The sequence below is a fragment of the Lissotriton helveticus genome, chromosome 8, assembly GCF_964261635.1.
Source record: "Lissotriton helveticus chromosome 8, aLisHel1.1, whole genome shotgun sequence".
Taxonomy (NCBI): domain Eukaryota; kingdom Metazoa; phylum Chordata; class Amphibia; order Caudata; family Salamandridae; genus Lissotriton; species Lissotriton helveticus.
Genome location: NC_136069.1, coordinates 1261713934 through 1261739828, shown reverse-complemented (window position 1 = coordinate 1261739828; position 25895 = coordinate 1261713934). Strand labels below are relative to the sequence as shown.

Here is a 25895-nt window from a genome sequence, read left to right as displayed (position 1 = left end):
GATGAGTTAGGCCCAGTTGGTCTACCTGGTAAGATGGAAGTTGTCGGGGAGAGAGGGGGGCAGCTTATTACTGGCATGATTGGGATGCTTCAGTGGGAGGGGGGAGGATGGAAGGGGCAGTTCGATTGTCACAGTGGGATAAATGCACAGTTTTCTCTTTTCGGTCATATATGGTCATGCATGCAGGTATAGGAATGTGTTTCTTTACATCACATGGGTCAAGTGGGGGGCGCTTGATTTGATGGCACAGGAGGAAAGTAACGCCCTTAGGGTGATATCATGGAATGTTCGGGGCCTTGGAGACTTGAGGAAGAGGAGACAGGTACTGGCCTATTTGGACAGGCAGCAAATTCAGGTTGCACTATTACAGGAAACACACATAACACCGAGAGCCACTATTGCCTTCGCAAATCGATGGGCGAGTTGCCGTTTTTTTTTCATCCCACTCCTCTTATGCCCGGGGTACGGCCATACTTTTCAGTAAGCACACGAAATTTGAGAAGATGGGAGTTCTGGAGGACCTACAAGGGAGATACATCATACTGTGGGGACGCCTGGGTAGAGACACGGTCACAATAGTGAACTGTTATGGTCCCAATACCGATTGCCCAGAATTCTTCACGAATCTATGGGGCAAAATTCTGTCAGTAGGTTCAACTCACATAATCTGTGGGGGGTGATTTTAATGTTGTGCTAAACCCGGACATAGACAGATCCAATGCAGGTCCACAACATTAGACGAAGGCGCAGGAAGCTTGAAATCATAGCGGAAGGCGGGTTGATAGACAGCTGGATGTACATGCATCCCCTACAACGTGAAGGCACACACTTTACATCCTACAGAGAAACCTGGGCGTGCATAGATTACTGCTTATTAACCAAAGGGCTGTGTCCGACCATTACAAGTGCTGTGCATCTAGCTCGGACTTTCTCTGACCATTGCCCAGTTAAGGTCTCCTTTTCACTACCGGGATATGGAAGGCCTAGGCCGAGCTGGCGGTTACAGCCTACGGCCCTTTTAGATATGGTTTTCCGCACAGAGCTGGGGGAAGAAATCAAAGACTTCTTTGTCCGAAACAAAGGCTCTGTTGATAGTGTTGAGGTAATATGGGAAGCGTTCAAAGTTACTGTTCGTGGGTACTGTATGTCTAAGAGCTTCGGGGTTCTGAGGGATTTACAGAACACAATACGTAAGTTGGACCGAGATTTAAAAGAGATGGAGAGGCACATGGTGAGGGGGGAGGGGGGGGGACAGGTGCTAAAAGATTTTCGCACAACTTTAACTGAATACGAGGACACTGCGCATAGAGAGGTGAAATTCAGGGGTAAATATTGGACAGAGCGTAGGTTTGGGGAGGGTGAAAGACCAGGGAAGGTGCTGGCTGCGCTGACTCGGACCCCTCAGTGTAATGCGCATGTTATAGAAATTCAGGAGTTGGAGGATCCGCCACACCGAGACTCACAGAGCATCCTAGACGCATTCACTACACATTACACTGCATTGTATACGTCTCAAAGGCGGGGTATCATTGATTTAGAGGAGTTCATGGGAGAGGTAGCCCTTGGTTGGCTCGGGGATACCCAGCGGGAGTTTTTAAGCATCCCACTTGAACTTGATGAAATCAGGGAAGCTATAATGCAGCTCCAGAATGGGAAGGCACTGGGGTCAGATGGCCTTCCGGCTGAATTCTATAAGGCCTATATTGATATCATGGCTCCGGTGCTTAAGGAGGTGTATGAGGAATCATTGAAAGTGAGCATACTACCGTCCTCAATGAGAGAGGTGATTGTCACATCGCTACTGAAACCTGGTAAGCCACCTGAGTCTTGTGACTCGTTCAGGCCGTTGTCCTTGATGAATTGTGACACGAAAATCTTGGCGAAAGTCTTGGCTATTCGACTGTCCCTGTTGCTTGATAAGCTTGTACTGCCTGACCAGTCGGGCTTTGTGCCTGGTAGGGCCACTTCACACAACCTTAGGACCCTCTTCTCACTAATCCAGAATGTTGCGCCTGATTTCCCACTTGCCACAGTCTTTTTAGATGCCACCAAGGAGTTTGACTCAGTAGAGGGGACTATTTGTTTGGGGTGATGCGGCGAAAGGGCTTCCCTAAGATGTACATGCCCTGGATCGAGCTACTGTATCAGCTCCCCACGGCCAAGGTGTTAATAAATGGCTACCTGTCCCGATAACTCGTTATTTCCAGAGGCACTCGACAGGGGTGCCCGCTGTCCCCGCTCCTCTTTGCCCTGGCAGTGGAGCCTTTGGCTTGTCAACTGAGGCAACTGCATCAGGACAAAGCGCTTCGCTGTTGTTTGCGGCCAATATTTGTGTTGTTTTACGCCGACAATATTACGCTGTATGTTAGAGATCCACAACAAAATATGAATCTCATTTTGCGCGACTTTGTGGGATTTAGTTATCTGTCTGGAATAGGCATCAATTGGGGGAAATCCCAGGTCTTCCCGCTCACACCAGCAGTATCAAAATTCCCGCTGGACTTCCCAATAGAGTGGTGTGAGACAGAGTTGCGGTATCTCGGAATACAAATCACTAAAGATAGAGAGGAAACATTATGTGCAAACTGCGGCACAGCCATAACACACTTAACTGCAAATTTTACACTCTGGATATCGTTGCCTCTTTCAGTTGCGGGCAGGGTCTCCCTGATAAAGATGGTTGTCCTCCCTCAGTTCCTTTACCTGTTCCTCAATATCCCTTATGAACGGGGCAGGTTTTTTTTTTAAAAACATTGTGAACAGAGTTGCTCAGACTACTTTGGGGAGGGAGACAGACGAGGCTTAGATGGTCGATACTGACTAGGCCATACGAACAGGGAGGCTTCGACGTCCCTGATTTTGTTATATTATTTGAGTGTGCAGGCACACTACGCATATTATTGGGTAAAACCCCCTCGCTATATGCCACAAATAGCCATGGCAGAATGGCTGGCTGAACCAATACCACTAACTGGTGTGATACATGGCCCCGTCGGTACGCGGGCGACATCTCCCACCACTGTCTCGAGCACAGTGGATGCATGGCATCAGGTCAAGGTGGTGCTTGATTTGGGGCTCCCGCGATCGTATCATCCAGATCTCTCACTTCTATAGGAGAAGGGATTTCAGGGACTTTGTAAGCGCGCTAAGGTAACTACCTGGGGAGATCTTTTTCATGATGGAATGTTCCGGTGGATGGAGCACCTTCTTCAAGGACTGCCAACAACGCCTATAGATATCTTTCTATACATGCATCTTAGACAAGGGATGCGGTCTATACTCCCCGACTTCCCTCGCGAAGCGACAAACCTCCTCCCACTCCACCAGATGCTAGGGTCAGCTGATGGGAAGCATCTGGTATCAAGATTATATAACAGCATCCGAGAGAGTAGAGCAGGACTGCATGGTGGATCCCGTCTGCACAGGAGTGAGGATTTAGGGCGAGAGAATACTGATGTACAGTGGCAGTATTGTTGTAAGCAAACAGCACAGATCTCGGCTAGCAGTAGATTGCGCATTATACATTACAAGAAACTCAGGTTTAGGATGGCTGACACAGACAGGTGCTATAGATGTAGGCAACCGGGGTGGAATTTCTTCACCTGGCATGGGAGTGCCCGGCCATATGGGATTTCTGGGAGCAGGTACTGTTGGTGCTGGATAGAATGACAGGCATTAGTTTAGAGAGGGATCCGTTACTCACCTTGTTGGGGCATACGGCGCAGATCGCTGCTTCACACAGGAAGTTTGTTACTCTATCGCTGCTTCTGGCTAAGCGGAGAGTGGCATGCAGATGGGGAAATGGGCAAAGCTCCAAAATTCGAGGAGTGGATGGCTGACCTACTCTACTGCCAGGAACAAATTACCACATATGCTGAGTTACTACCATTAGTCTCTAAGCCCAAACATATCTGGGGGCCCCTTCAGGAATATATTCTATTGCACAGGGACACAGAGCCGAACAATGAGACTTTAACTAACATGTAAAAAGTCTGTTGTTACAATTAGACAGAATACGTGCCTTGGACAATGTGTGCCAATTAATTTGCCAATGCCTTGAATGTATTACTGTGCTCATGTGGTGATTATTCTGAGATTTATGATCTGCCCTGACAAGGAATGGTTAATGAATAATATCATGTATCATGACCATAAGAAGGAAGGTTTAAATATGATGTGCTGATTCACTGTGGCAATGTTTGATTGTTATTCACTGAGAGATGTAATTTGAAACTGCAAAATAAAGTTTTGGAAAAAAAATATATAACAACATTACATTAGTATCATTTAATTTTTTCTTTCTTTCACTGCTGCAGAACAGTGGGGCGACGCTCCTCCGCCTTAGCGGAGGAGCCACCACTGCAATACTAGGGGCGATATGTATCAAGAAAGTATTTTGCGATTCCTAAATAGTGATTTGTAAGGAATCGCTATTTAGGAATTGCAAAATGGTATGTATGAAAAAAATCGCTTTTTTTAGCGATTCCTTACTCTTCCTTATTTGCGAATTCGCATTTTGCGAATTTGCAATTAAGGAATATTTTCCAATGCATTCCTATGGGCCACGAGGCCCATAGGAATGATTGCAAAATAATTCTCAAATTGCGATTTCGCAATTTGCTAATCGCAATTTGAGAATTATTTCAAGGGTGCAGGGGTGTCTCAAAGACACCCTGCTGCACCCCTGAAATCTACATGTGTGTGCATATGGCGCACATACATGCCCTATGGGCATGTGTGTGCATCACATGCCACCTTTAAAAATGCCAAATTGTGTATTTTTGGAAGAATTCGCTAGTTACCATCAACTACAAGTTGATGGTAATTTGCGAATTCTTAAGCAAAATTCGCTAGCCAAAAATGCTACATACATAGCATTTAAGGAATCGCTAAATTGTGATTCCCTAAATGCTATGGCAAAATAAGGAATCGCACAAGTTTGCAATTCCTTATTTTGGGAATGTTTCATACATCCCAAAACATGCAAAAAAGCCATTTGCGATTCGCAAAGGCCGAAATTCTGCGAATTTCGTCCTTTGCGAATCACAAAAGGCTTGATACATATCGCCCTAGATGTCTTAAGTGCTGTAAATTTAGGGGTTGTAATGCTTCCCTAATAGACATTAGCAATTTAGGTTTTTTATGCATATCACACTTTCAAAAGCAGATCTTTGTGGCCTGTGCATGAAAAGTGTTTTAAACACGAATTATTTTTTAAGATGCATGTGGAGAAAATATTCGTTTTACTCTCGTGCACAATTACAGCAGCAGTTTTTGAAGTTCTAAAGCAAAAGTCAGCCTTTCTTTTTAAGGGCAGAGCGAACATAGCAGAAGCCTAGCCAGTGGGTCTCAACTACAACAGAAGTCAAATACAAGACACCCAAAGCCAAAATAAAGGGGGTAAAAAAGCTAAAGTATAGATTTCCTTATAGGTGACATAAGACTATGAAGCAGATGCGAGGTCATTCTTTTTTGTGTCCCAAAGGATCACCTAAGGAATATGCCACACCTTGAATTCACTTTACGAAGCAAGGGTTGCTGTCAATAGGTGCGAGCCAATGTCTTTAGCAGTTCCAGTGGCAGAAGCAGGATTCCATCCATACCCCAGCCCCATTCCCACCCACTGGTAACTGCAATAGCGGGAACTTGCAGTACGTCTCTAGATACTGACTAAACAGGAGTCAGAAGTCTTGGTACCCAGCAACACCTCTTCTTGCGCAGCACCCTGTGGTACTTGAAGGTGGGCTTTGAAACAGGTGGCTCTGGAAACTGCCCATCAGTGACTCAACTCCAACAAAGTGATGGATGGAGCTCTTGAAATATTCTCAGTCACTGGCCATCACTTGGGCCGCATCCCAATCTATTTTTCGCACACCATGCCACGTCAGTTTGGGCCAAGTAATATGCAAATCAGCCTTGACTCTGCTCCTGCTTCTCATGGGCACAGTCTAGCTCGAACTGCAAAGCCAGGTACTCCCTGAACTGGAATACAAGCATCCCAGGAGCGGTTTAGCCTGATATGGACTCATCAGCCATGTATAGCTTGATTCCAGTGATACAGTGAGTATCTGGGCATACCCATCACACCTACAAACAGAGGTGGCATGATGTGCAAAATAAGGATGGATTGGGATGCAGCCCTTAGTAATTACCAGTTCCTGCGATTTATTCAAGCATTCCATCCATCCTTGTCAGGTATATGTCTTAATACGCTACCAGACCGCTTGATGCGTGTGAAATCTGGCTCCCCCAGCAACCGTTGCCCTCCCCCAGTCCTCAGAGACGTTTTTTCTGCACTGACCGACAGTATTCTTCCTTTTCTGAACGAGTCCCTTAGTAAAGGGGAGGTACCCTCCACCTTCAAAAATACTACAGTAATTCCATTGCTAAAAAAACCTGGGGCCGATCCCTTAAATCCCTCCAATTACCGCCCTATCTCCCTTTTACCTTTCCTAGCTAAGATCATGGAGACCCATGTGGCCAGCTGTCTCTCTAATTTTATAGAACAATCTGAATGCCTGGAGCCTAATCAAGCTGGTTTCCGACCCGCACATTCAACGGAATCAGTTATCCTTGCGGTCATGGATACGCTGAGAGCCAATGCTGACAAGGGGGCCTCCCAGGCGTTGGTGCTCCTGAATTTGTCGGCTGCATTCGACACGGTTGATCATAACATCTTATTGAACCGTGTCGAACAAGCAGGTATACAAGGCCTTGCTTACAACTGGATTAAGTCCTTTCTTACAGGTAGAACCCAAGCAGTACGCCTTGGCACATTCATGGCCCCCAAAGTATCCATCACGTGTGGGGTACCATAGGGTTTCTCCCTTTCCCCTTTTCTATTTAACCTCTACCTTAGGCCATTGATCCATTCACTAAAGAACAGGAAGGTCACCGTCTTCAATTACGCCGACGATCTCCAGCTGATTTTTTTCTCTGGATTCTTCTAATTCTGCCACGGAATTTACCCCTTCGTCCTCTGTGAAAAGTCTAGGGTGTATTCTAAACGCTGATCTTACTCTTAGAGGCCAAGTGGGTTCGGTCGTATCCACTAGGCTCTTCCAACTGTGAAAAATTAGAAAGATCTCCCACCTGCTGACCCACGCTGCCCTGGTTCAGGCAGTGCTAGCACTGGTCCTATCCAGCCTTGACTTTTCAAATGCTCTTTACATAGGCCTGCCACTATGCTTGCTCAACCGTCTTCAAATAGTCCAGAACCAAGCGGCAAGACTAATCTACAAACAGCCGAGATGGCAGTCAGCTAGACACTGTTTGCAAAAACTCCATTGGTTACGGGTGGAGCAACGGGCTGCATTTGAAGTTAACTGCCTTGCTTTCATGGCGCTGCACTGCAAGTGCCCTAAGTTCATCAATGACATGGTCATAAAGTATGCTCCCAGACGTAACCTACGCTCCTCCCACCTATACCTACTGTCCACCCCAACCATCCAACTCAAGAGACAGGGAGGTGGCAGATTTTCTTACTTAGCCCCCAAATGCTGGAATTCTCTTCCATTGTCAATCTGGAGTTGCGACAATCTACTGTGCTTTAGAAAGGCCTTGAAAACCTAGCTGTTCAAACAAGCTTACTGACATCCTGTACGCTACGCAATCATACAGCATTAGCGCCATGAAACCTTTGGTGACAGTGAGCTTTATAAGCTTCTGGTAACATAACATAACATCCCTTTTTGTATACTTTTGTGTGTCTCCCGAAGTGGAACGGTTATGCCCAGATGTGGTCCCATGCACACTGTGCTACTGGAATTAAGCTACACCCGGCTGATGAGCCCATAACAAGGGTGAAATTGGTCCTGGGTTGCTTGTGTTCCGGTTCAGGAAGGACTTGCTTTGGCTGTTTGGGCTGGACTGTTCCCACTGGAGCAGGGTTGAGACTTATGTGTATACAGCTGGGTACAAACTGAGATGAAATGGTGTGTAAAATAGCAATGGACTGGAAAGTGGCACTATGTAATTTCCATTAGCTTAGATTAATCCATGCATTCCATCAACCGCTTTTTGTATAGTTTAGTATGTCACCCTAAGTGGCATAGTATACTCAGACGTGGGTCCCGGGCACACTGTGTCACAGGAGCCAAGATATACCCAGCTGATGAGCCCATTAAAAGGGCAAACCAGTCCTGGGTTAGCTGTGTTCTGGTTCAGAGGAGACTTGCTTGGCAGTTGGGGCTGGACTGTTCCCATTGGAGCAGGATTGAGAATGATTTGCATATAGCTTGGTCCAAACTGAGGAGGCATGTTGTTCAAAATCTAAATGGATTGGGGAGTGGCCCTGAATAATTGCCAGTGGCTGAGATTAATTCCAGTATTCCATCATCACTTTTTGTATACTTCACTTTTTCTATGCTTCACTTTTTGTATTCTTCAGTGCATCTGTAGCTCTCTGTGAGGACCTCATGCTTTGGTCCATAACTGACCAAACTCTCTCAGAAATGTTGCAAGCCTCACCTACATGTTCACACAGTACTCCCCTACACGTACACATCAATCACAAATTTGTGGACCTTGTCTCTCGTACAGGAGTAAAGGTATCAAGGAAAACTTCTCTACTCCACGTTTCTGCCAGGGCCCCCTAAAGGATTCTGCAGAACAGAGTACCCGGTGCAGTCACTCGCTGTATGCTGAGTTTACACTTCACATGCAAAATATGGAAGACAGTCAACATTGTCCACTGAAAGGGATCTATATTTTGTTTGTGAGGCAAATCATCATCATGCCTGAGACAGTAAGGAAATGCTTGAACCAGTTGGGATTTTAATTTAGGGGCAGGTGGCATTCTGAAGGGAAGCTACTTTGTTGGTGGCTTTGGTGGTCACGTCAAAAATCAGAGTAGGTAGTCACTGTGCGCTGAGAATTTGTGGAATAAAACGTGGCACAAGGGTGCAGATCTGAACTTGCCTAAATTCTGAATTTCTAACGTGACAGTGATAGGTTCAGACAATACTAAAGTAGCGTAACATTCCTAAATGAATTAGTAACTTCAAAGATTATGTTCCTACTTAAAGTTCATCAAATGTATGTGTTTTATTTGGCAGGGCTTGTTTTGATGAGCTTCAAACAAGGAATATTATCTTGTGGATGGTGCTGGATTATGGTGCAGATTGTATTTACATTGTAGATACATTGGTGAGGCTCAGGACAGGTAAGCCATCAGGGATTATTTTTGTTTTGTTTTACTTATCCCTCTAGCTTTCTGAATATGTGAATAACTTTAAGTCTCACATGCGTTTTTGTGTTTTATTGCTCGCTTGCTTATTTTTACCTATGTGCCAAGTTCCACAGCACCTCAAGGTATGGCACTTTTTTTCTAACACCAAAATGTATCACAGATATAAACACAAACAAACATTACTCTAGGACAATTATATCAATACACAGCTCAATACAGATGAGCTCTCTTTATCCACACCAAGGACTATATCTATTCCAGGACCTGTAAATTGTAGAGCAGGCCAATTGTTATTCTGAATGTTGATTACTCAAGCCCAAAACTACTCTTGAGCCACATTGCTACTTCACACTCCATGTTACAGGATGTATGCAACAGAGACATAGGCTACCCAGAGTGAAGGCCCACCTAACACAATTCCTTGAAAATAAAGATACTATGAAAAACCCATTTCCTTTAGAGCTATTCACTAAGTATGGTTTCACAGGAATATATCTTAATTGTTCAACACACAAAGCTACCACATATACTTGTGGGTTTATCAGCAAGTGGCATAAAACAGAAGAGAAGGCAATTAGACAAAGTGATGGACACTTCTATGCAGTCAGACCAAAGGTCATGGGACTGAAAAAAACATGGCTAAATGTCTCACAGAATTTAGGCTAGTAAGACTGGAGCTGGACCTTGAGAATGGTGTCGTGATTAGTCAAGCTTCTGTCGGTTCTTGCATGACTGAAGAGCAAGGGTATGCTGAAGCCCTAACACAATCTTACTTGGCTCTTGTTAGGGGTTGTATGTTGCTACACTGTACCTCCATGAGTGTTTCACCCACAGGAGACTTAGGTAGACCAGACCAAAAGTATTAAACCATTTTCTATTGATTGCGCTGGACAACACAAAAGTAAGATAAAGGACCATGAAAAATAAAGAATAATAATGCTTTTGTGCAGGAAGGTGTCTCTTCCTGCACATAAATAATTCTGCCTGCAACGCATGCACCATTGCACCATGGCATAAGGGTGCCTGTGTTGGCACTAGGCAGCACACAGCGCATCAGCGAAGGGGGGCAGCAGAAATGCGCCATATCTTTGTAAATATAGTGCATTTCTCATGTCTCCCTTTCATGGAACACAGAACAGGTGGTAAGCCACTCGCAAACGGGAAGGGGTCCCCAGGGTACACCTTCCCCTTAGTGAATGTATGCACAAATATTTTTTAAGAGCAGGCAATGGTCCCACAGACCACTGCATACTCTTAAAAAATGAAACATAAACTTTTCATTTTTCTTTTTTAAATAAATCCCATTTTTTTTTAAGGAAAACGGGCTGAATTTAAAAAAACTGATTTATTTAAAAAGCAGTCACAGACTTGGTGGTCCACTGACCCCAGTAGGCCACCATCCCAGCGAGTGCTGGCCAACCCCAATGGGTCGCAAATATTGATGAGGCAGATCATTTGTACCAAAACAACGCTATTTGCGACTCGCAAAATGGAAGGGTCGTACAACTGGACTATAATGTGCTGTCCCCAGTCCAGGTGCAAACTCACAAATGCATGGGGACAGCACAAAAGTAAAAGCTGGACTAACAGTTTAAATCTACCAAAGCAGAGGGACTGACAAAACTTTGAGGATGGTGAAGGGATTCCCCCACACCCGTCCACGCAGGCTAGCACATTCTGACTGCACCCGTTTCCAGGAAGATGCCTAGGCATCTCTTGAAACATTGTGTCCTCCTCACAAGGGCACCCTTGGTTGCACACTCACTATGTGTCATTCAGTTGCGGCACAATAACAGCTTGCTTTGCCCGCACCTGTAGTAAAGTGAGGTCAAAGGTGTTCCCTCATTTCCATTGGGTAACTCCTACAAGCAAATTAAGCAATGCCCATTTTGGATTTTGTAGGTACAAAATTTGTGACTGAAATCCATATTTCAGAAAGTGCTAAACAAGCATCTGCCTCTTGCGCTGTATTACCAAAGTTTCCCCAGGGGAACCAACAGCAGGTATTGATGCTGATTGCCCCACTGCACAGTCACTAGTGTTATAAGACTGGGAAAGTTAGAAAACAATTGAAGCTGGTTGTCATAATAAGAATCAAAAGAAGAAGCAAGACTGTACAACTGCAATATCTGGTGCAAATCTAGTCCTTTGGATGCAGTCCTCCGCTACAAAATAGCCCTCATGTTATGTGTGGCTCTTACAACCAGCCTTGGATTTTTACCTTACAGCCCTTGCTATACTGGGAAATGTAAGCATAATGTATAATGGAAAAACAAAAAGACAAGTAACAGAATACAAAATGATGTTTGATGCAAAGCCTGAGCTGGATGTACCTGTCACACAAGACATGAGGTCACCTGGCACCACCAGCACGATAAATAACCCAGCCACTAGTGTTCTCAAGTGCAGTTATCTTAAATAAACGTTTACAAATTCAATAACAACCTGCACCTGGTATCACAAATCGCTAAACACTGTGCAACTGCTATCAAGATAGCAGAAGCAACACGTCAGTTCATACCACAATGGTCTCCAGCTTTTCCTTGATGAATGAATAAATGAATGGCATTTTTATACCGCGCAAAAGAACTTAGCCCCAAGGGGCATCAAGGCGCAATACAAACAGACATGAAAGTCCAGACCCCAGATAACTACACCAAAGGCCACAGGAAGAGCAAGAACCTAATATGCTTGGGAGAAAAGCCAGGTCTTAAGAAGTTTCTTAAATATTGCTAAGGAGAATTGACTGGTAAGCTCAAGGGGGAGGGAGTTCCACAATTTGGGAGCCAAGATGGAAAAGGCTCTACCTCCCCATCTTACCTTAGCAAACCTAGGAACCACAAGCCTATTCTTTGATGATGAGCGGAGAGTTCTAATGGGAGTGTATGCACACAAAAGAGATCTAATACCTTCAGATCCTGAGCCATGGATAGCACCATGGGCCAGACAGAGAATTTTGAAAGAAATCCTAGATGGAATCGGAAGCCAGTAAAGGTCCCTTCTGGCCATTGTTGCAGACGCTCTCCTAGGAAGGCTTAAAACCAACCTGGCTGCCGCATTTTGCACCATTTGGAGGCGATGGATAGATCCTTTATTGATGCCACCATAAAGGGCATTACAATAGTCTAGCCGCGATAATACTAGGCCAACTGTAGCTTGTTTCCGGGCTGCCAAGGACAGATAAGGGGCAATTTTCTTTAAAATTCTAATGATGCCACAACAAGTTGACACTGTCCTATTTACCTGAGAGTCGAAAGAGAGGGCAGGATCAATTTGTACTCCAAGGTTCTTAGCAATAGAAGTAGGGGTCGGGCAGTCTCCCAGGGACGGAGGCCACCAATCCTTCGACCAAAGATCTTGGCTCCCTCCGAAGACCATAACTTCGGTTTTTTCGCCGTTTAATTTTAAATAATTACACGCCATCCATTTGGAGACTGCCTCCATACAGGCTCTAAACTTAAATGCAATCTCACAAGCTGGCTGGGTGATGGATACCAAGATTTGTGTATCGTCCGCATACGATAGCACGTCCAGGCCAAAGGATCTTACCACCTGTGCAAGTGGGGTAACATAGATGTTGAACAGTAAAGGGCTCAACAAGGAGCCCTGAGGAACCCCACATTGCAACTTTTGGGGATCGGAGAGGAAGTTGCCCATTTTTACTCTCTGCTCCCTATGATGGAGAAAGGAGGAGAGAAAACTGAGGGCAGAGCCTCCTAATCCGATGTCCTTAAGCCTGGAGATCAGTATTGACGGGGACAAGGTGTCAAATGCTGCTGTGAGATCTAATAATACAAGCAGCGAAGGGTGTCCCTTGTCAACCTCAGATCGAATTTTGTTTTTCACAACAGTGAGGGCCGACTCAGTGCTGTGAGCTGATCGAAAGCCGTGCTGGGACCTGTCAAGCATGTTGGAATTTTCAATGAAAGCAGACAGATTTTGATTTATATAAGATTCCAGAATCTTGGCTGGGGCCGGGAGCAAGGAGATAGGACGGTAATTCTTCAGAATCCCTGGGTCTAGGGAGGGTTTTTTAAGCAAAGGCCTAACAATGGCGGTTTTCCAAGAGGAAGGAAAAATACCCTCTCGGATCGCCAGGTTCATAACTTCTAATAGACGGGGAAGCACCGACCCTCTGCAGGTTTTCAAGATTTTTAATGGGCATGGGTCAAGAGGCGAGCAGGACTTGGTGGCATCAAGTAAGAGATTAAGATCTTCTAGAGACAGCAGGGGGAAGCATGTAAGCGATGGTTTAAGCGAAACCTCAGTCTTTTAATTTATATCAGAGATTGAAAAGGAAGATCCTAGGGCCAGATGTAGGTAGGGTTTTACCGGTCGGTAACGGCCGAATTCGGCCGTTACCGACCGGTAAAAGGAATTTGAGATGTAGGGGGCAGAATCGGTAATTTTACCGTTCTGTAAATTTACCGATCTGTAATTTTACAGAATCTGTAAATATACCGGTCGGTAAATTTACAGAACGGTAAAATTACAGATTCTGTAAAATCGATATGTAGGTGGGACTCTGATGAGTCCCACAAGGCCTAAGAAATCGGTATTTTACCATCAAATTCAATTTGATGGTGAAATACCGATTCAGGTGAGCATGCAAATGTGTGCATGCACACCTGTGCCATATGACAGGCAGACCTGCCCTTAGGGCAGGTATGCCTGCCATATGGCCCCCGAACCTTTTTTGGGGGTGCTAGAGGGTGTCAAAGTGACACCCCCTGCACCCTTGCCAAAAATCTGTATTTACCGATCGGTAAATACCGACCTGTAATGCCCCATTCAATCCTATGGGCTTCAAAGCCCATAGGAATGAATGGAGCATTACAGGTCGGTATTTACCGAATCGGTAAATACCGACTTTTAAAGAATCGGTAAATCCACATCTGGATTTACCTACATCTCGGTACATCTATTTTACCGACTCTTAAATACCGAATCGGTAAAATTCGGTATTTAAGTGTCGGTAAAATAGATTTACCTACATCTGGCCCCTAGTGCCTTAGCATTTAGCTCTTGATTTCTAATTTTAAGCGCACTATAGATCTCAGCAATCTTATCATGGAAAAAACTTGCTAAGTTATTACAAAGTTCCTGGGTTTCGATGGTAGGGTCAGCCGGTCTAGGTGCCGAGAGAGTGTCGATAATGTTAAAAAGGTCTCTAGGGGATTTTAAAGATGTCGTCAGGTTAGTAAAATAGTGCCTTTTTTCTTCCATTATCGCCTTCTTATAGTCTCTAAGAAGAGATTTATGCAGGGTTTTCCCCTGTAGACCAGGATGAGCAGTCCAAGATCTTTCTTGTTGCCGACATTTTTGACGCATAGTTTTTAGGCAGTCTGAGAAGCAAGGTTGAGAGGGGCTCTTTTGGGCTGAGTAAAGTCGTTTAACCGGGGCAAGAAAGTCTATAGCACTGGCTAAGGCATTAGAGAGATCAGAAGCAGCCCTATTTGGATCCTCCATAGAAGGACACCTAAGATCATTCATAAAAGGTGAAAGAGTGTTATCGTTTATTGCTTTATAATTCCTTCTTGTGGACCAATCACCAATCTTCGGTTTATTACCTACGTTGGAATTTGCCTTAAGATAAAAGAGAACTGCCAAATGGTCGGACCAAGAAAGGGGAATAGGGGTGCCCGTCCTAAGTCTAGCATCATTAGAAAAAATGCCATCCAGCGTATGGGAGGCCAAATGTGTGGGACCGTTGACCAATTGGTCTAGTCCACATGCAGCTAGACCCTCTACAAGTGCTAGCGTATCCTTCGAATCTGTTGCCTCTAAGTGAAAGTTAAAATCACCTAGAATAGTAAAATGGGGCCTGTCGACATAGGGCTCAATAAGTTTAAGGATTTCATAAGGAAAAGTCGTTTTAGGGCCTGGAGGTCTATAGCAGAGGATGCCAGAAAAGGAATCAGAAGGAAGAAAGTTAATGGAGAAGTATAGTGCTTCAAAAGTATCTGAGGGCAAAGAGAGGGGCTTGGTACAACAAGTAAAGGTGTCTTTAAACAAGATTCCCAACCCACCACCCCTGCACCTTATCCTATCAAGTCTAGACAGGGAATAGCCCTCGGGACCTGCCTCAACAAGATCTGGGCCAGAGGTTTCAGAGCCCTTAGGTTTCGGTGATAAAAACCCAAGGTGGTTTATTTTGAGAAACAAAATCATTAAATGCAACATTATTTCGAACCAGGGACCTAGCATTTAACAGCAGGCCCGCCTCATTAAAAGGATTAAGAGCGGGCAGCTGGTTTCCAATTGTGACAGGATTTTTATGACGAGGATAGCGAGGGCGTCTAAAACTTAGAGTCCTCTTACAGCAGTGGATATTAACCAGATCATCTGGAAGTAAACTAAAATGGCACGGTCTTGGCATAGGTCTGAGAGCCAAAAGAGTAGAATAAGAATACAACTCACAATTTCCATGGAGGGGGAAGCGAGGTCCAACCCGTCTGGCCCCTGGCGCGTTCTCGGCGCGGACGGGCGCAGACGGGCTTAACTTAGGCGCAACTTCGGCGCACATTCGCTGCCCGCGTCCGCTGGGCGCGGAGAAAATTGCCCCTCTTAAGTATGGCCGCTTCACGAGCCTGACGTCCCACCTGACCAGGATTCGACCAATGAGCTCGGGGAGCAGCTGTTCGCTCAGTTATAATGCCTGTTTACATCCACACAGGTGTTTTTTATTTGTTTTTTTTATCTGAATTAGTCTTCTGCAGCTTCTTTTCTCGGAAGCTTCTTATTTCATGCATTGACCACCAATTGTGTCAATGTTGCACAAGCACCTTACTGCCTCGTTATATAATCTGGTCTCCGAGCTGGAGGCTGGATGTATGCACTGAAGTGGCCTTGTTCACAAGACAAAAACAACAGTTGATGGACAGAATGTAGAACAATGTCATACATTCATGCCAGTACAGAGATCTGGGCCTAAATCCATCGTTTTTTTGCTCACCACACCACCCCAGTTCAGACATGGTCGTATGCAAATCAGCCTTGACCCTGTGCCTCATGGGAACAGTCCAGCCCGAACTGCCAAGCCAAGTCTTCCCTGGACCGGAATCAAGCATCCTAGGACCAGTTTCTGGCTATCAGCCCTCTTCAGCCAGGATAGCTTGACTCCAGTGGTGTGGAGAGAACAGGACTCACGTCTGAGCATACCCGTCCCACTCAGGGTGACAAATGCAAAAACAACAGTTGATGGACAGAATGCAGAACAATGTCATACATTCACCCCAGTACAGAGATCTGGGCCTAAATCCATTGTTTATTTGCTCACCACACCACACCAGTTCAGACATGGCCATATGTAAATCAGCCTTGACCCTGTGCCTCATGGGAACAGTCAAGCCCGAACTGCCAAGCCATGTCTTCTCTGGTCCTTAATCAAGCATCCTAGGCCCGGAAAAGGCAGTCAATTTAATCGTGATATCTCCATGCGATTGGTCAGACCACCATTCTATTACCTTCCAAATTCCAGGACTTATAAAGGATAGATCTACACAATTTGTCAAACTTAAGAGATGGATTAGAGATACAAAAGACCTGGACTATGAGAAACTGGCTATGCACTCTGAGAAGGATCTTCCCTAATCGTCCAGCATAACAAACGTCAGCAAACTAACAGACCACTACAATGCAACCATGTTAGAAATAATCAATTCAGTGGCTCCTCTAAAACTGAGAAGAGTCACGGATAGAGAAAAAAACGTTTAGTGGCACCCTGAACGAGGAAAGGAGAAACCTTTTATTAATTGATTGGAAATGGAGACAAGACCCATCATTCCCTCAACTAAAACTTCTAAGAAAGACCAGAAACGCATACAACAAAACCATTCTCAAATCAAAAAAAATATTCTTTAGATTGGAATAGGAGAACACTCAAAATAGACCATCAAAACTCTTTGAAATGATAAAACTACAGACAAATAAATTGGCCAAATCCTCTAAAGAAGCGACAAACCCCTAATAAACTGTGACGAATCCTCGCCTTTCTTCACAGACAAAGGTAACTCACTGAGAAGTGAGCTTAATGCAGCCGCTACCCACCTACCTTGCCTATCGGCTTCACAAATCGATGAACCTGCACACTCCTCTCAAGCAGCGCCCAAAACTAAAGCGCAATGGTCCTCTTTCAAGTTATATGACGACATCAACATCTCCAAAATCCTCTCATCTACAAAACCCAATAACCACTTCAATGATCCCCTCCCTTCGAAACACTCGACGACAACCACCCAATTTTTCATACCCATCTGGACAGCAATAATTAACACATATCTGTCACAAGGCTCGTTTGCAGACTGCCTAAAAACTGGGCAAGTCATCCCCATCTTAAAACAAGCATTTTCAATGCAATAGGTCTTGTTTTTGCGAGCGTTTGGGCTATTGGCCTTGTAAATGACAATGCCTTTTATTTATGTGTTTTAAACCCAACGCATATTTAAAAGGCATTGTTATTGCTATTTAATATGCATTGCAGTACAGATGACAAGACGAGTAGAAAAAGAAACGAGCAACATAGTTTTGCATTCCTCACTGGTAGGTAGATATGATAATGTCTGGGCACCTGGAGGAATAGGACTACTTAACATTATAGCAATAGCAGGGCTTACACAACCCCTCGGCTAACCTGCATATCTGCATATCTGCATGCCTTCGGATTACGTCATTGCAGTCAGTAATAGCACTATTATAGAACTGGGAGACCAAGTTCTCCACCAACTCTGCAAGAAACAGAGGAGGGCAAATCTCTCACAGCATAAGCGAGTCTAACACACCACTCTAGGATAGACGATACCGCTGTACGGAACAATCAAAATTTAGAAAATATTATCCACTGTACACTAAAGCTAACGCTGCCACCAAACGACAACTTGTGGTTGCTAATGTTAATGTTCCTAAAAAATTATGGACGTCGGCTGATATGCCCCAAAAATGCTCTGAGGGAGTCAAAAGTACACCCAGTTGACCCAATTATTACCCCAAAAAGCACAGAATTTGAAGTGACAGCTTCTCACAACAGACTTGTGACATCACGTCGAAAAATATTTTCCAAAATAATGAAACCTTCAACGTGCTGACCAGAGGGCCAGCCATTCAAAGATTACTTCAGGAGGCTGTGTAATTGGATATATGTGTATGTATGTCCCCCTAAGGGGGGCACGGCGAAAGTACAGAGGTGGCCAGTCTCACTTAAGTTATGTTATCTCTGCACTCTATGCCTGGGAAAGCGGCTAGTTTAGAAGGGTGACTGCCGGATGACACGGGCCGGTTTTCTTTCCCACCTTCCCTGTTAGGTTGGCAGGACAGGCTTTTAGAACCATCTCTCTTGCAGCAATCAGTCCCAATGCACAGACAAGAGTTGTGCACAGATGTGCGGGTGGCAGTCTGCGAACCCCCTGCATTACTAGGGGACAGGGGTGGATGTGCGCAACTCAACGGGACCGCTGCTGCAACTCCAGAGAGACGTTCCCCACCAGCTGCTTCGGGGTCCAGCAGGCGATGGGTCCAGACAACTGCTGCCTGTGGAGGGCACGGTGGCAGCCATTGGCATGCCCAGTGTGAAGGAGTTTTTGCAGCCCCTGGGGCCCCCCGCAGTGTCCCCACCACAGGCTGCAGGGCTGGCAGGCAGCTGGCAAAGGTATCCTCCTGGAGCTCCAGCGGCGGGCTCTCGGAGAGCATGGGAGGTGGCAGCGGCAACAGGGCTACGGGAAGCAGGGTGCCCTTGTCCTCCTGCGGAGGCCACCTGTCCAGCAAGATGTTGGTGAGGAAGGAGAGCATGATCCATGCCGCGCCTCCTTGGTGGCTGCGGCGGCAGGGAGTCCATGCTGTGGTGGTGCTGGACTCATGCACTGCCGCCCATCGCAGCCGCCATCGCCCTTAACTCTGGAGCACCCTCTGCAGGGGCCAAAGCTACAGCAGCTCCCGGATGTCGTGCCCAGACAGTGGGCACTAGGACCCTGGGTCTGGGGCGAAGGAAAGGGGGACACCGGACACCACTTCCAGTGAGGGGAGCAGGGCGGGACAGAGGATGACCAGCAGGGCAAGGGGCAAGACGCACACAGATGCTGTGCCATAGAAGATAATAAAGTTACCTTATTGCAAGCCACCGCGTCCTGTGATCCTTGAGGCTCTAGGATACAACAAATGGCGACGAGGACACGCGTATCGAGTGCCCAGCAGGAGTGCAAGAGCGAGACCAGGAGCCCACCCTGGGTCACGTTGAGTGACGAGCGACGACATCAGCGAGACCAGGAGCCCACCCTGGTTTTCGTGTAAGTGAAGAAAGCGGCGCAGGAGCCCACCCTGACCGCTACAGAAGAAGAAAAAGAAGCATCCCAAGATCACCGGTAAGCCCGACTGAATGAGCTGAGTGAGCGCGAACGCGAGAGTCTCGGCGGCCATTTTGAAGTCAGGCGGACGGGCCAATCTGCATGAGAGAAGATCGGGCGGCCATTTTGAAGTCAGGCAACGCTTGGATTGGTCCCGAAGTCTCGTGAGAATCCCGGCGGCCATTATGAAGTCAGGCAAACGAACCAATAGGGGAGCGAAAAAGACCGGCGGCCCTTTTGAAGTCAGGCAAAAAAAAAAGGAAAAACCCACGAGAGTGCCGAAAACAGCACCAAAAGAAGAAAAAAGAAGGGCAAGGCAGTGTAAATGAATAAATAAGTAAAAAAGAAGATACAAGAGTGAAAAAGAAAGCACAAACAAATACAAATAAGGGACCCATTAAAATAAAAGAAGGAACAGAGAAGAATAGTGAAACAATAGAGAAGCAAGTGCCACCAAGAGCACAAAGAAAAGCAAAATGACAGAGCCAAGGAGTGAAAGGCAGAGCGCCCAATATCGCAGATCTCCCCTATTCAACCTGTCAGAGCCGCAAGTGGGTATAAGATGGGAGAGATGGGTCAGGAGATTCGAGAGGTACATGGAGGCCATGGATGTGATAGAGGCCAAACAACTGGGTCTGTTCCTCAACTTAGTGGGCGATGAAGTAGACGATCTACGAGTGACCCTACCAGAAGACGAGACGTCAACGTACACGGGACTAATAAAGTGCATAACAAACAAATTTGATCCGCAGAGGAACATTGATTTTGAGCAATATACCTTCATGATAGCGTTTCAGCACACAGACGAATCATTGGATGACTTTGCAACGCGACTGCGGAAACTAGTAACTCACTGCGAGTTCGACAACGAGCAAGCGATTCGCCTGCGCATCATTGAAGGATGCCGTGACACGGATTTCCGTACGAGAATCCTGAAGGAACCAACCTCACTGGAAAAGATCCTGTCACTAGCAAGGGCCAAGGCAAGAGCGACAGTGCAAGCAAAGCAAATGGAGCGAGGAAAAGAACGGCGAGTTGAACAAGCACACCGCATGACAGAAAGCAGCCGCACAAGCAGCTGGAAAAAGGGCAAAATTAACAGGCGACAAGGAAGCAACCTGAATTCACCTGCTACAGATGTGGACTTGAATTTCCACACAGAGGTACGTGCCCGGCATTTGTCCAAACATGCAGGAAATGCAACAGAAACAACCACTTTGCCAGTGTATGCCAGGGACTGCAATTTAGAAGTGAAAGAGGAAGATCGGGAAGACCGCGAATGATGACGAGCAGACATGTCAGACATGTCGAAACAGCAAACAGAAGCTCCTCGATAGAGTCAGGAGAAGAAGGGGAAGAAGAAAAAGTAGAATGACTCTACCTCATGTCAGACTCTGCTGCCATGTCCACAGATGAAGGCGAAAATCAAGAAAGCATTCGCCTTGTGGACAAGAACACGATAAAGAAGACGGAGTCCATGACCATAGATGTAGGACCACACAAAGCAAGGTTTGTGCTAGACAGTGGCGCAACATGTAACATCATGTGTGTGTCGGAATATGAGAAGATGGAAGTGAAGCGAGAGTTGAAGCCATCAAGAGTTGAGGTATTCACGTGAGGGTCAAGATAACCAGTGACAAACATGGGGAAATTCACAGAGAACCTGACGTACAAAGGTCAAACGATCAAAGAAGAGATTCACGTGCTGAAAGGTGACATTCCAGCACCGTGCCTACTGAGCAACATCACAGCCCAGGTGATGGGCCTCCTCGAAAAGACGTACAACATGTCAGAGAAGAAAAGCATCTTGAAGGAACACCCCAAGTTACTGCAAGGACTAGGGAAGCTAAAGGGGCGCCAAATAACACTACACATCGATGAAAACCAGTAGCTCAACGCCACCGGCGAGTGCCAATACACCTGCAACCGCAAGTAGAAGAAGAGATTGAAGCGCTGCTCAAGCAAGACATCATAGAACCAGCAGAAGGACCGACGCCCTGGGTGTCACCAATAGTGGCGGTACCGAAAAAAACACGTCCAAAATTTGCATCTGTGTCGATATGAGAATACCAAACACAGCGATCAAACGTGAGAGGCACCCTGGACCTCACCTTGATGATATGATCAGTTGCCTAACAGGCACAAGACGCTTCTCCAAGCTAGATTTGTGCAAGGGACATCATCAGCTAGAGCTCGACCCTCAGTCCAGGTATATCACAACGTTTTCCACGCACCTGGGTCTGTTCCGATACAAATGGCTGAGTTTTGGAGTATCGTCCGCTGCTGAGACATTTCAAGAAACAATAAGGCAAATAATAAGGCCAGTGAAAAATAGCCTGAATTACAGTGACGACATTCTGGTGTTCGGCAAGTCAGATGAGGAGCACGACAAGGCATTGCGAGATGTGTGTTCCCAACTAGAACAAGCGGGATTGACGCTGAATGAGGACAAGTGTGAACTGGGGCAAGACGAACTAGTATTCTTTGGCCACATCTTCTACAAAAAAGGAATGCGGCCAGATCGCAGCAAAGTGGACACGCTGGAAAGAGCAAGACAGCCAAGCGACATCGCAGAAGTGAGGTAATTTCTTGGCCTTGCCAGCTACTGTGCAAGGTATATTTATTTTATTTATTTAATTATTTATTTATTTATTTGTTAAGTTTGTAATGCGCTCAGATCCCCAAAAAGGGCTTCCTGGCGCCAGGACGGAGACTTGGTAGTAACGCAGGACCTTCAGCAGATGTTATTGGTCAAACAACCAGGTTTTAAGATTTTTACGAAACCGCAAGTAATTGGTTTCTTTACGGATGGCGGTAGGGAGAGTATTCCTGATTGAGGGGCCTAGATAGGAGAAAGATCTCCCTCCCGTTCTGGAAAGTTTGACCCTAGGCACACAAAAATGTCCCAAGGTTTCAGATCTTAGCTGGCGGGCAGGTTCGTAAGGACGTACTAGTGCTTGGAGATATTTGGGAGCTGTACCTGCTTTTATCCTAAACATGTAGCTCAGGGCTTTGAACTTAATACGGTTCTCCACCCTGAGCCAATGTAGGTCACGTAGATGTCCAGAAATGCTGGAGTTCTTAGGAATCCTGCAGAGCAGCCTGGCAGCAGAATTCTGGATTAGCTGCAGGTTGCGGATTACAGCTTTGTTTGACCCAAGATAGAGAATGTTGCCGTAGTCAAGTCTAGATGTAATAAGAGCATTGACTACGGTCTTCTGAGTGGAAACGGGCAACATCCATAAAATCTTCTTGAGCCATTTTAAAATCGTAAAACATAGTGCAGCTATTAACAGTTTCTTGGTGCATGGACAATGTGTCGTCCACGATGATGCCCAGGTTCCGGACATGGCTGGAAGGTTCAGGGAGATTACCCATTTGAGTAGGCCAGTGGGAGAGCTCTTTCTGTTTGCCCAAGATGAGAACCTTAGTTTTATCACCATTTAGTTTTAACTGGTTTTTGGTCATCCAGTTGGATATGTTGATGAGGCCTTGTTTAAGATGGGAAGGAGCGAGTGGATTAGAGTCAGAAAGGGAGAAGACGATTTGGGAGTCGTCAGCGTAGGTAAACAATGTCAGTCCAGCTTGGTCTGCTATGTCCGCTAAAGGTCTAACATAAAGGTTAAAAAGCAGTGGGCTCAGAATTGAGCTCTCGGGCACTCCGTGGGGTGTTGCATTGATTTTAGAACAGGCTGTGGTAGACATGATTTGGAACGTACAATTTCCTAGAAAGGAAGTGATCCACTCCAGTGCCGCACCACATATGCCAGCGTTTTTTAGTGTAAGTATTAGCCGTTTTTGCGACATGGTATCAAACGCCGCACTGAGGTCTAATAAAATAAGTGCGACTGTTTGACCATCATCCAAATGTTTTCGGAGTTTTTCGGTGACACCCAATAATGTTGTCTCTGTGGAGTACCCGGCCCGAAAGCCGGATTGGGAGGGGTGGAGAGAGTTATTGTTTTCCGTGAAATGTGTTAGAGATGAATGAACATGTCTTTCCAGGATCTTCGAAAAAACGGGCAAGAGGGAGATGGGTCTGTAGTTGGACAGTACCTCAGGGTCAGCCATGGGTTTTTTCAGGAGGGGGGTCACCATTGCGTGTTTCCAGGGAGTAGGTTCAGTGGATTGTATGAGTGAGGTGTTAAGAGTATTGAGAATTACCTGCAAATGGGGGTTATCAAGTTGTTTCAGAATGTTGATGGGAAGAGGATCATTGGGTGAACCTGATTTAATGCTTTCAAGAATGGTTTTAAATGTATCCATACTTATAGGAGTCCAGCTATCTAGGATGCCCGTAGGGGCAGGGGTAGTTGCATTTTCTTCTTGATTATTGAAAATGGAATTGTCGGGGTTGGAATTGTTCATTTCCAAAATTATGTTTTCAATTTTCCCAGTGAAAAATTGAGCGAGATTGTCGCACTGTAGCTCGTTTAAAGGCCGAGGAATTGCGACTGTTTGGGATCCTGCTTGTTCTTTTACCATGTTAAACAGAGTTTTAGAATGGTTGGTGGCTTCGGTGATAGTTTTGGAAACATAGATGGCTTTCGTTTTTATACAAGATGTATGATAGTTATTTCTGGCCTTGATATATATAATTTTATGCTCAGATGAGTAATGTTCACGCCATTTCTTCTCTAGTGCTTTATATTTGGATTTTTCTATTTTGAGTGAATCATTAAACCATGGTGCTGGGGGGCGATGATTATTGAGCTTTTTATTGGTTATGGGCAGACATAGATCAACGGCATTTGAGAGCCAGGATTGGGTGGACTCAGCTGCAATTGTCAATTCAAGACCATCTGGGGGGGAAGTTTCACAGAGAGCTTTGTTTAAAGCAGAGAGGTCAAGCTTTTTCCAGTTTCTTCTCTGTGTACTCTGCGGAGAGAAAGGAGGGGTGACTAGGGCGGAAAGTCCAAGAGTAAATTTAGATAAAAAGTGGTCTGACCAGCATAAAGGACTGGCAGGATAGCATACCATCTCAGCGAGGCTAGAGAATATAGGATCTAGTAGTTGTCCTGCTTTGTGTGTGGGACCTGAATTGAGAAGCTTAATGTTAAGGGCTGCAAGGTCATTTATCAGGTTATTACAGATATTGTTGGAAAGATCTTCTAAGTGAAGATTGAAGTCTCCAATGAGAGAGAAGTTCTTGGAACGGAGATGAAGCGAGGTAATGTGGTTGGTGAATGTGGTTGACCACTGAGTTGGATTTCCAGGAGGTAGATAGACCAGTATACCTGATAGAGTGAAATTCGGGGTCAGGGTTAATCTAAAAACGGCAGCTTCGCAATCCGGGATGTTCAAAGGGTCGAAGCTACAATTCAGGTGATTTTTAAAAAATAATCGCAATACCGCCACCTCAGTGCTCTATCTCTCTGCATGATTGCATAATTGGTGGGGAGAGCTGTGGCTATGTCAGGGCCTGCGCTGTCATGCAGCCATGTTTCAGTCAGGAAGAGAGCATCTGGCTGTTCTTCCCAAATCAAATTAAAGATGTCAAGTTTATGTTTGGGAAGTGAGCGACAATTTATCTTAAAAACACAAACTTGTCCATGACAGGAGCAGGATGGGGGGTATGTGAAGTGCAATTTTTTGTGATGGGGGGATAGGGCTGAAAGTTCATAAGTGAAAAGTTACAATTCATACATGTCTCGCTACCTGCGTGTTTAGCCTTTAGTGTTATACATCCATTAGGTCTAGGGGGACGAAATGCCAGGAGTTGTTCAGATGAGAATACCTGAAAGTTGGGGATTTTTGGAGCAGGGGTCCTGGCCCCTGGTCCCTGCCGGGCCCGGACGGGCACAGACGGGCTAGTCTTTGGCTCGTCTTCGGCGCGACGGCGGCGCGACCGCTGCGCGCAACCGCTGCGCGTGTTGCCTGACATTGATTTTAAGTAGAGGACGGGCTCTAGGTCAGGTGACCGTCAGAGCTCCACCTCTTCCCACTGGCCCAATAGCGTTGTTCCCCTGGAGAGAAGACACCGCCCTGCACCCTCCACAACAATCAAGCCTAACGCTAGCGGTGGACCGGGGTGAATGAGGCGAGGAGATCGTGCTGACAGTAAGTTTCAGTTTATAAAACAATTTAAAAGGTGCAAAGAGGGTTTTTTTAAATATACAGCAGAGCGAGGCAAAGTTGTCAGTCACTTACAGGTCGCGTTGCCGTTCAAGTAATGCGCGCGTCCGCCTCGTGTGTTGCCTGACATTGATTTTAAGTAGAGGACAGGCTCTAGGTCAGGTGACCGTCAGAGCTCCGCCTCTACTCACTGGCCTAATAGCGTTGTTCCCCTGGAGAGAAGACACCGCCCTGCACCCTCCACAACAATCAAGCCTAACGCTTGCGGTGGACCGGGGTGAATGAGGCGAGGAGAT

General features: G+C 45.8%; 1 protein-coding gene across 1 annotated transcript in view; it reads left to right on the top strand.

Annotated features, from left to right (window-relative positions):
• Positions 1-25895, top strand: part of CNGA3 (cyclic nucleotide gated channel subunit alpha 3) — a 181276-nt gene that overhangs the window by 120802 nt on the left and 34579 nt on the right. Inside the window, exon 7 of the mRNA XM_078658960.1 lies at positions 9057-9163. Coding sequence (XP_078515086.1) covers positions 9057-9163 — 107 coding nt within the window. The remainder of the gene's footprint in view (positions 1-9056; positions 9164-25895) is intronic.